This window comes from Cimex lectularius, unplaced genomic scaffold, assembly GCF_000648675.2.
Source record: "Cimex lectularius strain Harlan isolate CLEC.00 unplaced genomic scaffold, Clec_2.1 scaffold73, whole genome shotgun sequence".
NCBI lineage: Eukaryota > Metazoa > Arthropoda > Insecta > Hemiptera > Cimicidae > Cimex > Cimex lectularius.
Genome location: NW_019392632.1, coordinates 1408182 through 1422389, shown reverse-complemented (window position 1 = coordinate 1422389; position 14208 = coordinate 1408182). Strand labels below are relative to the sequence as shown.

The following is a 14208-nucleotide window of genomic DNA, read 5'->3' as shown; positions in this document are numbered from 1 at the left end:
ATTTAAGTTTTCAATTTCAAATCCTAAGCTGGTCTTGTGTTGCTTAGTGCTTAAAAGCCGAAATTAAACGATAGGACGTATTTTCCACTAAAACTTCCTTGTCCTCGTTTCGCTTATCCGTGGGTAAATCTCTTCTATCTCATGCTACTGCTGTTTAATCTCTTCCATCTAACAAAACGCACGTTTTGCATAAACCCCTCGCTATGTTTAAAGTTAGGCGAGTGTATGACGTGCATTCGAGTTCTTATTTCTCATAAAATTAACAAAACAAAAAAATCGCCAATGTTGCAAATTTAACATAACTTCTGGGTTAATTTATAATTTTTTATAAATATTAATTTATGAAGACAAGAAAACTCTTTCGAAAATGGCTGATTTGTTAAGAAAATTATTTAACAAGAAATAACTATTCCTGAATGCTAATCCTGTTGGCATTGCAATAAAATGGTTTAAATTACTTTTTGTTTTTAAATTATCTTTATAAAAGCTTAAATGGTTGAAGTGTACGCCAAATAATCAATTTTAGACTTAACCCAAAGAGAATTGTGCTTTTAGAAAAGGTCTGAGGGGGTTTAAGGTAGGCTTAAGGTACGAGGGTTGTTAGGCGGAAAATTAAATAAATTTTCCCAATTATTTTAATTAGTAGTCATTTAAATCCAGCAGTAATAATGGATAATAGTAAATTTAAAATTGCTTGAATTATTACGCCAGAATAAATCCCTTCAAAAGCGATTCAGAATTAACGGTTTGAAGCGCCGTTTCCTTCCAGAACAGCATCGTCTCGTGCTGGAAGAAATTTTAATTAGGCACAGATGTTCTAGGATAGCAAAAGGAAAAGAAAACAATTAATTAACTATGACCCAAGGACGAGCGGGAATCCTTGAAGAATATTTTAAAAAAAGGAAGAAGTTAAACCCAACCGGTTCTGTACTGATGGACAAAAGCTGGAACTTATGTACATTAGTATGTAAAATCAAAATTGCACAATTTTCGAATGCTACCGTTGGATTAATTAGAAATAGTACAAAATTAGAGAATATTTTTAACTTCCTCCGACAATTTTTATATATACGAATCGTGAGCAGAATGTCAATTGTAACCACTTTGCCTCAATTTAACTTTGGACGCGTAGAATTTCATTTATACCCCTTTTATTCACACATTAAAGAATCAAAACCATCAAAATACCTCGGTCGTATTAATAATATAAAAAAAACCATGCCGTTCATAAAACATAAAACGGGCCGATAAATGGTTCATTGTACAAAGCTATTGGAGTCAGTGTTTTGTGCTAAAGAATGAAAAATCCCCCCTCCGATAAGATTATCATTCTTACAAATTTTTAATTGTTTAAAATATATTCCTTTTAGTTAAACAAAGTCTTGGATAAATTAATTAATCACCGAGTTTAATAATAGGTTTTATAAACAGGCTTTCAAACAACTTTCATACTTTCATATTTGAAAGACCAAGTATAAATAAATTTAAGTTCACTTATGTTTTTCTAACTTGATAAAGGTAAAATTATGTTATTGCATGATCAAAATATAAGCTAAAATGAAAGTGATAAATTTTGTTTTTAGGACCTAACATAAACCTATGTAAGAGAGGAAGATTCTTTTCCCAAACTACACCAAAAAAAGTTTAAAATTCGACAGTTTTAGGATTAAAATATTGTATTTAATAAATATATCCTTTATTTATAGTATTTTGCCTATTTGCGTGAATAAACAAGAATAAAATAAAATGGTCTTGGAAAAACACACCGGCCAAAAACGGTGGTTGTTAGATGAAAGTACTAAAGTTTATTTTGTAATTTATTTTGTATTTTTCCAAAGAGAAATATCTTAAATTTAAAACTGTGTGTTATTAAATAGAGTTTAAATATTACACTTCTTGCAATGAATGAAGGCTTTTTTTAACTGCATCAGTCTGCAATAACAAACGTTAGATTTTTATAAAGAAAAATTTAAATTAGACCCTAAACAACCAAATGATTTTGTTAAAAGAATTAAGTTTTTTTTTTGTATTGTTAGATTTTACCTTTGTGAACTGCTAATCTGTATTTCTGTACGTTGATGTCCGTCTAGTGATTTGGTGAAGACTGGTTGATAGGCCGAGCTCCGCTGTTCTCTTGTATCAATCTTGTTTGGTGGGGTCGAGGTTGAGCTCTTTTCACCGACCTTTCTTCAAACTTGATCCAATTATCTTATCCACTTTGATTTCTTAGATTTCTCGTACTCACGATAATAATTGGGTTTTTTAGGGACGCCAGGGACGTTTCCGAGAAGAGCACCCTATAAGCTGAACTATCTGGATGTTATCCTCCGATCGATTATTTTATATATAAATAAAATTTTTTTATGACGATTACAAAATAATAAGCATTCTTTCGACACTGCCAACATTGTTCTCGATGAATTTAGATTTTGGTACAAGATTTTACAAAGAACCAAAGCATAACAAAATAAAATAAACAAAACTTACAAGAACGCAATAGGAAAATGCTTCCTCTTAAGTGTAAAAAACAACAACTTGTAATTAAATGTAAATAAATACGTGTTTATGTTTTAAATTTGTGGTTAAACACGTTTATGTTTCCTGCACTCGGTGTTTATGATTTCTAATTCTAACAGAAAGGTTTCTGTTTTGAGTTTGGATCTAACGGTATACATTATAATATATAGTAAGTACGGATACTTTTTCTTGTCAAGAATTAAAAATGGTTTGGTGGCCAATTCAATTTTGGTATAGCCATTTAGTCTTGGGTTGTTTCTGCAAGCTTACAGATCTCCATTGGTGTGGTCGAGGTTGTGCACACTGCCCTTGTGATTTAGAGAAAATTTCGACATCGCATTGTATATAATTTTAGTATGTTGTTCCTTAGAAGCACTAAGAGCGGAATGTTATTGCATTTTTATTTTTTGCGTGTGTTTAGAGTAGTTTTGTAGAGACGATGAACCTATTTCTATAAACAAACTATTTTCATAAAAAATGCCAGTTCTTCTCTTGATTGTATGGCTCAAAGGAGGCTAATAAAAATGCCGAATACGGTGAGTTTTTAAGCTTCCTATTGTCCTCTTCCTTGTGAATGGAATCATTATGTTTTGTGGGGGTTAATAGATTTGCACCACCTGTCAACCAGATTACGGGCTGATTGTGTACGATCCATCGCGATGGCTGCCCTTTACTACTATGACAAGGTCGTCCGCGTAGCCTAGACAAAATCCTTCATGTTCGAGCATTTGTAGGAGATCGTCTACCAGCGTCGTCAACAGTAGAGGTGAGAAAACACCTCCTTGCGGGCATCCCCTGGCTGTCTTAGCCCGGATGGTCGCACCGCCCAAGGTGGATGTGATTATCCTATTTCTTAGGCTTTCTTCCACCCATTGGCAAATCTTTTCTGTGATTTTCTTTTTTGAATTGCTCTATATAGAAAGGTTGTGGTTGCAAGTGGTTAAAAGCTCCCTCTATATCCTTGAAAAGTGTAATAGCTATCTCCTCGCCGTTTATGGACTTGGTTAGCCTATATTCTAAGAATAATAATGCTAGGTAATTAATTGATTAATAAGTAAATAAAATCTAAATCCTAGCATGTTTTTCTTTTACTCTTAGACATTCATAAAATAAACTTTACTCAGCAAAACTCCAGATAATAATCATCAAAACACAAAACAGACAAATTAACCATTACTAGATGTTTGGATGTTACATGATTTTTATCAGTGAATAGTTCAATTTATGAAAGAAAAATATAAACAATTTCTCCGAACGATTGGACACGTAAAAAGGAAAAAAGATATCACAAACGAAAGACAAGATATCACCATATGTACGTACTATCGGAGATAAACATATCTTGGATATTAGCCAAAACTAATAAATGACGTTTTTTATATTTCAAAAATTGATAATGCGCTAACATCAATCGAGGTTAATTATCAAGGATGTCCTATCGCCGGGGTTTTTGTTTTCAAAATATTTCATATTTCTACTATCAAAGAGGGAAAAGTAATAATTAACTTAAGAAGCAATATAATTTATTTTTAAATGCAAAAAATGTAAGATATATTATAATGCAAGATGAGCACTGTAATTTTTAAGGGCTGTCAATAATTTTATGTTTTTATGAGAAGATTGGGAAACTAATTATATGTTATGGCCGCATAATTTTCAATAGCGGAAAAGAAAAATATATTTATGTATTTAAAAAAGCAAACTGCACCAAATGCATATTCTCTGTGCTTTATTATTGACAAATAATTTATCATTTTATTGAATAAGGAAATCCAAGAAGTTTTGAATATTGGACTTATTTTTCAGTTCGAACCTTTTAAGAAGTGGATGAAAGACCACTAGGTTTTTTTCGGTTGACTATTCAAAAATATCTAGTTTTCAGTATTGTTCGACCTTAAGATCACACAACCACGGATCGTTTCTAATCTAAGAGATTATGAGCATGTTTTAAAAGATCTAATCGAGAACTAGTTGCTTTATATATTTAAAAAAAAAAAAAAAAATACTGTGTTAGAGGCTTCACTTTCTGTAACGACTTGGTTTCAAAGATTTTTCTTGTCTGTTACCTTCAACGTTACCACAAAAGGGGGAAAAATAATTTTTGCGTTTTTGGTTGACTTCAAAGCAGCATTTGGCTCGGTAGATCTAGGGTTTTTTATTCAAAAGATTTCAAACCTTGGTTTCACATCGACGATCGTCAACACGCTAGCAGCCTTTTTTCCTATTTCAGAATCCGATGTTCAAGATAGTAGTATGATCTCGCAATATTTCCCTGTTAAGTGGGACGTTAGACATGGATGCGCCCTCAGCCCCTTGTTCTCCCTCTTTATAAAAGACCTTCCTGGTTTCCTAGACTTTTTTGACATTGCTCTAAGTTATTAATTAAATCTTTTCTATGCTGACGACTAGTCCTCCTATAGAAAAGTATTCCTCACAATGGAACCTTTCTGTCAATCTGAGTAAATAAAAAATCATGGTTTTTCGTAGGAAAAGAAAGCACGAAGGGATCACTAGTCCTACCAGGGTATACGAATTGAATTGTGAAGGAGTATAAATATTTGGGAGTTCATCTTCACGCCCAAAACTCTCTATGGCTCCTCATCTCATAAGGAAAATTCACACGTCAAAATTCGCGATTAACTTAACTCCTGCTCTCAAACTCTTACAACCCACCAATTTCGAAGTTTAAGGTATTTAAGGCAGTATGTCGGCCCGTGGTGTGCTACGTACACAGACTACCTAAAATTACTGTAGTCGAAATGATGCCAACTAGTCCTGGTTCATAACACCCTTGATTCTCAAATATCTTGCCCACCACTTTGTTTATACTGTTAGTATCCATGAAGAATGGATTTCAAAATTCCCGGTTTTTGAAACTTGAAATTTTTTCTTTCCAGACATGTCGAAGAATTTTCCAAATTGGCTCGTAGATCCAATAGATTTCTACTATACAGGGAATTGACCATTCAAAAGCTTTTTTTAACTTCAATAATAAAAACCTCGTCCCATGTAATATTCGGTGGTTTCAAGCTTAGATGCGAGCCGATCTACCTACATTTCTCAACACTGAGAGATAATTCTGTTGTTCTCTGTTCACTAAGCAACTCCCCCGTAGGTGTTTTCCAACCTTGCTTAATTCCCGATTCGTTTTTTGGGTAGAAAATAGTTTTGAGAGATTCTTATTGATAACTCAACTTTCCAAACTGTGCAGACATGATTGATTTTACTAGGAGTGCAATTGAGTACCGCAAAGGGCTCGTGGAACAATTAATTATTATTAATTTATTTTAATTTTAGTTTTATATTGAAGACCATACGAATGCTTGTTTTTGTTCTGTGTATTGTAATAACCAAGATTTCTTTTTGTCTTACTTTTTGGTTTGTTTTATTTTTATTTGTTATATGTATGTATATCCTCGTTTTCCAATTATTGGGTTGTCCGGAAAATAATGCAGGATTTTGGTATTAAACAAAAAAAAAGAAACTAGTTACTTTAAAGCAATGTTCTTTAATCAAAATANCATACAAATGAGTAATCCTGTAAACGTAAACAGAATATTTTATATAGATTTTTTTTAATGAAAACTTAAAATCCTGCATTATTTTCCGGACAACCCAATAATTCCCCGGCAACCCCTTCCAGCAGACGGTTTTACAGTCAATGCTGTATAAAGAACTTTTTTATTTATTTTTGATTTTATCGTATTTTCTTTATTTTTTAAAGTTCTGTAATTAAAGTTCTTTTTCCATTCATTCATTTATTCAAAAAATATTTTTAAAATTTACTTAATGAGAAACGTGTAAAATTTAATAGAAATCATCTTCAAATCAGGTTTTTCATTATGGTAAATCAGTCAAGTATTTTCGTTGTTTTTACTAAATTAGAGTATTCAATTTTAACTTAACTTAAACCCGATGTACCTTTATATTCTTTAATACCGAGGACTTTTAGTAAATAAAGGAAAATTGTATCGTGACGGATGTATCGACCTGTTTTCTTCTTTGTTCTGCTGTTTGCTGGTTAAACATCGTGCCGTTCGGCTAGAAATGAAGATCAACCGTAGTCTGTCCCCGGCCAGTTATGGGAAATGAGGTTCTCCAGAATCATCATGATATCCATCCCCTTGTGCACGTCGTTCGCCCTGCTGCTTTCGACCATTTTGTTCTTGAGATACGGTAAGAAAAAAAGGACAAAAAATGAAATTCTACTATCTTGAGTAGTTATGTAAAATAATTCAGCCCAATGTCACAGGTTCGTGTCCGGAGGGGAATTTTTCTTGTGCCTCCTCCGACATGTGCGTGTTGCAGCGTCTTGTCTGCAACGGGAAAGCCGACTGCCCCAACGGCGAGGATGAGGACGTAATTATTTGCTGTAAATCGATTTTATTTCCTACTCCATTATATTTAATTTTATGAAAAATAATTTGCAATGAAACTATACGCATAGTCTGAGTTATTGCTTAACAATAATTTACGGCTTAAGACTTTTACCCAAACGAAAAAGAAAAAAATCAGGTTTCTGGTACAAACTGATAGATAAAATTAAACAAAAGTTAAATACAAATAATAATTGAACAAGAGTATAGTGAACGAAAGAGCAAAAAAATGAATAAATGAGAAGAACAATATTATAAACAAAGTTTCAAAATATTTAAAAAACTATGAAAAATATCGATGTCACCAGGCAGTTTATTAGATATTCTTTGAAGTCTGACTATTAGATTATGATATGTGTAATTAGTTAGTTCTGTGATAATGATTGAAGAAATAATTTTGATTTCTAAAGTTATACTGCGGGGAACATTGATATTAATTTTCAAAATAATTCTGGACAATTTTGGACAAATTTATATAAGAAAAATAACGTCGCGTTTATCTCTTCTAGAAGCTGGTGTTTCTAAATTGCAAAGGGAACGTATTGACGCGTAATCTATTTTAAAATTGCAATTTTCCAGATTTCCACCATTTAAAAAAATATATATCTAAAGAATTTATGTTGAACTTTTTCCAGAGCATTTTTGACAATTATTAAATGAGGAAACCAAACTGTTGAGCATCACAAAAGGGACCAGACTAATGATGTATCAAATATTATTATATGGATATGGCTTAATATGCTATGCATGAGGCAAAAAAGTATTATTATAATTAGTTGATTTTTTAAATCTATAAAAGTTCTAATAATAAAATCTAGTTGCCTAATAGCTAAAAATCTAAATGATTTAAAAGGATAAGCAATCATTAATGAGTAACCCTAAATCAATAATGGTTGAGGACTTTTCACATATGTACCTGGCTGTTTAATTAATAGGGTTTTGGGATAGGGTTTTTTGAGCAAGAGAAACTAAATAAATAATAAATTAACATTTATTTGCGTTGATTTTTAAGCCATTGTCAGTACACCACAGCCTAACATGAGATAAATTTTCTTGAAATAGGTGCATGTCATTAATAGATTTAATTGAATGATAGATTTTTTTATTATTTGTGAGAAATAAAAAATTCCTATTGGAAAAAACATCTGCAATATCGTTTATAACAAAAAAATAAAGGACCAAGGTGCGCCCCTTGAAATACACCACTGGTATTCTTACATTGTTTAGAATATGAAGGAGACAGTGAGTGTCTATTTGTTAAATAACATCCATGATAAGAGAGATTGCCTAAATCCATAAAGATACATTAACTAGATTAAAAGTTTTAGCCATGTCTGTGTAGACTGGGTCAACTTGAGTTTTTGCTTCTAAATTGCTGGGAAAAAGTCAGAATAAACTGAGTTAGTTTCAGTGCAAAGCCCTTTGGTAAATCCATGCTGTTGAGAAATGATAATGTTTTTGAAGAATGGGGAAATATTATCATCAATTTGTGTTGTGAGAAAATTAGTGCAGGACAAAATCTCAAGTTTATGCAAACTGTTCACAAAAGTTGAAGAAAGATTGAGAACAAAAGACAAATTTGTAAATGAAAAATTTGAATCTGTGTTGGGAAAAAAAGCCTGCTACAAATGTTCCATTATTTATTATTGTAAAAACATTTTGAGTTGTACAACATCGTACATTTTATGAATGTACTAAAAAATTTTTACTTTTTTAAATAATTTTTTACAAATGCATTTATTTTTATGTATAAATAATGTACCTAAATACGTGTTTTTCATGCATTACTTTTTAATCTTTTTATTTAAAAAAAAAAATATTTTATCGTATTTTACTTGGATTCAAACTAGGTGAGATAAGTTTTCCATGTAATTATATTGTAAATCATTGCAAAAAAAGTATTATTGCATGATTTTGCACATTTTGAAGCTTTTACCAGGTCCCTAATTATAACTAACAGATATAAACTTGTGTACCATCTTTTTGTTCCATTTTCAGGTGCCATATTAAGCTTTTTTTATTTATTTATATTCTTTATTTAATTGTCTTATATATTTTATCAATTGTAACATTTTACAGCTGATTTGCACGGGGGCTTCTCGAGTATGATCGCATCCCTGAAGAACAGGACAAGCAATGCTTTTTGCGGTAAATAGCCAAATTTCCAAATGTTTGAATTTTTTTTTAATGCAACCACCAACATCCAAGTCAATCCAATCTTGAGTTGAACCCCGGTACAAAAAGTGGAGGATAAGACTAGTTGAGAAGAAATGTTCCCAGTTATCATTTGAATTGGAAAAAGAAAAACAAAACAATTTTGAACTCCTCAAACATCAACATTAAGGAGCTACCAACTTCCAATGAAGTCAGATACTTATAACCATAGTGACAGAGCAGACTAACGTCGAATCCCTACTTAAGAAAAAAAGAAAAAAACGTAACAGACGACTTGGACAACTATGAAGACTTTTAGGACTGAAATCTGTATTGACCATTAAAACTCAACTACTTCTATACAAGACATTATTGTAACTACCCTGTACAATGAAGTGGAACTGTCTGGTTCCACCAAGCCATCACTACCATCAACATTCCTTTTGTAAATGAAGTGATCCGATCTGCTTCAAAAAGTTCCACATAAAGCATTCAATCTATCATATTCATACTGTCCAAGCCTTATTTTCCCATCCTGAGAACCCGCTACGTCTCTTTAGGCATGGTCTCAAGATTCCTTGCCACTTATCCCTCATATTAAATTTATGACCTGTGGATGCATTGCTAGCCATAGTGTCAGTGTGATCAGGAGAAAAAAAAAACATATAAGCACTGTAATATGTACACATTTTATATGTTCAGGCAACAAATAAATATTTATATATATATATATAAAAAAATGTAATTCTTAAAGAATTGAGCAACGTACCAAAGCAGTGCAAATGCAAAAGCTCCGTGCTTTGTTGCAAATCAAGAAACCTGACAGAAATACCGACTGGAGTTCAGGGAAATGTTAACGGAATGTGAGTCCAGAGCATGTTTTCAATATTAAACATTGCATTTTCTTTTTAAATCAACAAACTGTCTTTTATTTCAGAATAGTCATGAACACCCAGATTGAACTTTTTGATACAACGTTTTTGAATTATCATCCTTCTCTAATGTATGGTAAATATTGTGTAAAAAGCTTAAAAACATTGTATTAAAACTTTTTTTTAAATCAAAAAATCAGAAATCTTGGGAACAACGGTTTAACCAAACTACCTTCGAAAGTCTTCAAAGGGCAAATATACTTGAAAAAATTGTATGTATTTAAAAATTTTGTATAAAAAATTATTTGCAGATATTTTGAAATTGAAGGATACAATTACTTTTGTTTAGGTTTTTAATTAAAAACAAGTTAGAAACACTGAATGGCAGTCTTTCTGTTGAATTTGTAAACCTGAATTGGCTTTTCCTGTACGACAACTATCTCACTGAACTGAAAGCCAAAAATTGGAAGATGCAATATCTTACCTGGCTGTAAGTACTGGCATGCAAGTTTTTTCTGTCTGTATTTAAAAACAGAGCTAAAAGATTATCCATAACAGATTATCAATAAAAAGATCAATAACAAAAATTAATTTGTAATATTAAAAAGTTTATTTAAAATTAATTATTTTTTTTATGTAAGGTCTTGGTTGAAATGAAAAAGTTAGTGTCACGAGCAACTGTTAATTAACTTTTTCATCTCAACCAAGACCTTACATGAAAAGAATAATTTATTGAAATAATTAATATGGTCAATTAGACCACTAAACATAAATGGATTTATTTAAAATGCCTAGAAAATTTCCACTGTAGTAAAATATTTTTGCTACCCAAAGAACCAAGAATATTTTGATGTTGTCAACAGGAACATAACATATTTAATATCTTGATATTATAAGGACAATAAACTACTGATTTTTAAAATTTGTTCCAGGGATGCCTCAAAAAACAAATTGACTCTGAAAAACGAGACTTTCAACCGTCTGACTTCTCTCAAGTTTCTGTAAGTTCTGTTCAATAATTCTTTTGGGAAACTTCATTTTTCCCCACAGATGGTGAAACTACCGACCTGTGTAGCATGAAAGCCGAGAATTACTTGAACTAGTAATTAATATTGGCATGATTAAAAACTTTTAAGTTCAAAACTGCAGTGACTTCAGATTTCAGTAAGTCTGAGATATGTATGAAGAAATGGAACAAGCTTAAAAAGCTTCCTTGTGTTACGCCTGTGTTTATCTCATTACTACACACAGAACACGACACCACATTGTGAATAATTTTTTATCTAATTATTATTTTAATCTTAAAATCTTGTTACAATTTTATAAAAGGCTTCTGTGTCCAGATACCAAAGTCAGATTTCTTTATTTACAAAGGTATTAGACCTTTTTGTCATTCATGGTCATGAAAGGATGAGTTGTTAATTGAGCATCTTTTCTCTGGATATATTTTTAATTTTAAGACCTTGGCACAATTGTATAAAAGGCTTTTTCTGTGCCTGGACTTAAACAAAGTAGATTTCTTTGTTCTCAAAGGTATTAGACCTTTTTGTAAGTCATGGTCATGAAAGGATGAGTTGTACATGTGCAAAAGGAATAGGCTAAAAATGCTTGCTTGTAGTACATCCACATTTATTTCATAACTGGTATATTGAGAAGCATCTTTCCTCTAGATATAATTTTAATTTTAATATCTTGACACAATATTTTATGTGTCTAGATATAACCAAAGTAGATTTCTTTATTTACAAAGTTAGTTGGCCTTTTTGTCAATAGCTGACAGGGAAGTTCAAGAAGAAAAGAAATGGGCTTAGAAGAATGCCTTGTAATATACTCACTTCATAATTCCCATATTTGCTAGTACATGGTGAACAGTATTTTCTTTGGATATAACAATTAATTATTTATATAATGAATTATTTACAAAGTTTATCATTTTTGCTTAAAAAAATAAATAAATAAAAAATAAAAACAATTTTGTTTTTATTTTTATTTTCATATTATAGTGTCTGCATTTTTTATACTATTTTCCATACAGTTATCTGGAGAGAAATATGATTCAAGAAATAAACAATGACATATTTGCAAATCTCACTAATCTTATTGACCTGTAAGTGTAATGTGATCCCAAATAATTTCAATGATTATGTACTTATAATAATTTTGTTATTTTTTGTTTAAAGAGATCTGAGTTGGAACATCATAAAATTTATAGGACCAAGAGCCTTTGCCAGTCTTTACAAGCTGACAGATTTGTAAGATTTAAATATTTAACTCTTTCTATTTAAATTGTCTGAAATTCATCATCAAATCATTACTCTAAAGAAAAACATAGATTTTTTTTAAATTTATGACCTTTTTATTTTAAGTAGAGATTTAAACAAATAATACAATCCATTTTTAATTGTAAAATCTAAATTAGTCTCATTAAATAAAAAAATTGTTTTTAATAATNTATATATATATATATAATTGTCTCATCACCAAATTTCACATTTTGAATTGTCGTTTTCCCACATTTTGATATTCTGCAAATTTGGGAAAGACAGGAATTTAATGAACAACTTAATCCTAAGGCTCACTTCAACCCATTTCCTCATGTTAAAAAATGTCCAGAAACTGTAAGTTAATTTTGAATATTTCTAATTTCAATTTGACATAAAGAATAAAAGATGATGTCGACTTTGCAGCCAACTCGGAGGCAATGCTCGCTTGGAAATTGGCAATTACTTCTTCCCATTAGAATCATTGAGATCGTTGTAAGTTTTTGTAAGTAATGTTTTGACTTTGCTAACATAGTTTTTAATTATTTTTTTTTATGTATAGGAATTTAAAGGATATTGAATTGCCAAATTTGGAGTCTAGCATTTTTGAAATGTTGACAAGATTGGAAATTATGTAAAAAATTTAAAAGCTAATGTTGCTTGTTTAGTATAATGTTTTAATTATGAAAAATGTTTCAGCTATTTCAAAAAATATAAATATTGCACTTATGTGCCACAAGTCAAGAGATGCGTACCAAGAGCTGATGATAAGGATTTAAAATTTTAATAAAATTATTATTTACAAATAGTTGATTTCAATGTATTATTACAGGATTGTCTTCAGAAAACGACTTGATCGCAAATGATCTATTGAGGTGGACACTTTGGACAATAATGATTACAACTCTGATAACAAATTCAATGGTCATCTTGAGGAGGGTTGTCAGTTTCCAGACGTCCCCGCTGAGTTTGATCATCACAAACCTTGCCATAGCCGACATGTTCATGGGTGTTTATCTGCTCATCATTGGAGCTGGGGATTTATTTTATAGAAATGTTTACAGGAAGTATGCTCACATTTGGGTCAACTCTTGGACCTGCACAGTGGCCGGAGTCATTGCAATGATGTCTTCGGAGGTGTCAAATTCAAATTGAATTAAATTGTCAGTCCTAGTCATAAAAGCTTAGTACATTTTAGGCAAGCATACTGTTCTTGTTACTGATCAGTGCTGAGAGGTTTCTGCTAATTTCATCTCCCCTGGGAGCTCACAAAAATTTGACTACCAAATCTGCCTACAGCAGTTGCATCTCTATTTGGCTGTTCTCCCTATTACTTGCAATTCTTCCAGGCAATATTTAAAAAAAAAATCTTCCAAACAATATTATTAATACATAATGTATTACAGTATTCAATTGGCGATATGCTACACGATTTTATGGAAAAAATAGTTTCTGCTTTCCACTACATATCGACGAGCCATATATGGTCGGTTGGCAATATTCATCTTTGATATTTTTAGGAATCAACTCTTTCAGGTGATTTGAAATTATATTTTATAGGTTTATTTTTAATGTTAAGTGATCAGTATTATAGGAATTGGTCTTATGTACGTTGGAGTCTTCGTGAGCATTTGGAAGACGAGGAATGCAACGACCCTTTGCGTCAATGACTCAAGCTTTGCATTAAGATTTATTTTCATTGTGATGGCCAATTGCTGCTGTTGGGTTCCTATAATTGTGCTTAAAATTATGGCTTTTCTTTCCTGTGATATATCGAGTAAACTTTCTCTTATGACGAGTACCATCTACCGATTCATCTAATTTTTTTTCCTCTATCTCTCACTTTCCAGAAGATATAATTGGATGGATTGGCGTATTCATTCTACCAGTCAATTCTGCAGTTAATCCCGTCCTGTACACCTTCACCATTCCCAATAACTAATACATTCAAAGGCAAAAGCCTCAAATTTTATTCTCTAAAATAAATGTAATGGAAAAAAATTTACAAAATAAAAATACTATCAATCA

General features: G+C 31.3%; 2 protein-coding genes across 6 annotated transcripts in view; one reads left to right on the top strand and one right to left on the bottom strand.

Annotated features, from left to right (window-relative positions):
* Positions 1-2167, bottom strand: part of LOC106662686 (gelsolin, cytoplasmic) — a 15141-nt gene extending 12974 nt beyond the window's left edge. The window contains exon 1 of the mRNA XM_024230460.1: positions 2044-2167. The gene's annotated coding sequence lies outside the window, so the exon portion shown is untranslated. The remainder of the gene's footprint in view (positions 1-2043) is intronic.
* The window catches only part of LOC106662774 (relaxin receptor 2), a 16392-nt gene extending 2184 nt beyond the window's left edge, over positions 1-14208 (top strand). The window contains exons 2-20 of one of the 5 annotated variants that reach the window (XM_024230467.1): positions 6470-6693; positions 6770-6889; positions 8973-9041; positions 9802-9910; positions 9985-10050; positions 10120-10191; positions 10269-10409; positions 10852-10920; positions 11955-12026; positions 12100-12171; positions 12466-12537; positions 12607-12675; positions 12743-12814; positions 12880-12947; positions 13013-13317; positions 13379-13529; positions 13587-13716; positions 13767-13957; positions 14031-14208. In XM_024230467.1, the coding sequence (XP_024086235.1) occupies positions 6606-6693; positions 6770-6889; positions 8973-9041; positions 9802-9910; positions 9985-10050; positions 10120-10191; positions 10269-10409; positions 10852-10920; positions 11955-12026; positions 12100-12171; positions 12466-12537; positions 12607-12675; positions 12743-12814; positions 12880-12947; positions 13013-13317; positions 13379-13529; positions 13587-13716; positions 13767-13957; positions 14031-14122 (2028 nt within the window). In that variant the 5' untranslated portion in view covers positions 6470-6605 and the 3' untranslated portion in view covers positions 14123-14208. Of the gene's footprint in view, positions 1-6469; positions 6694-6769; positions 6890-8972; positions 9042-9801; positions 9911-9984; positions 10051-10119; positions 10192-10268; positions 10410-10851; positions 10921-11954; positions 12027-12099; positions 12172-12465; positions 12538-12606; positions 12676-12742; positions 12815-12879; positions 12948-13012; positions 13318-13378; positions 13530-13586; positions 13717-13766; positions 13958-14030 lie in introns of those variants that run through there. The other 4 variants (XM_024230469.1, XM_024230471.1, XM_024230463.1 and 1 more) reach the window with 4 other exon arrangements.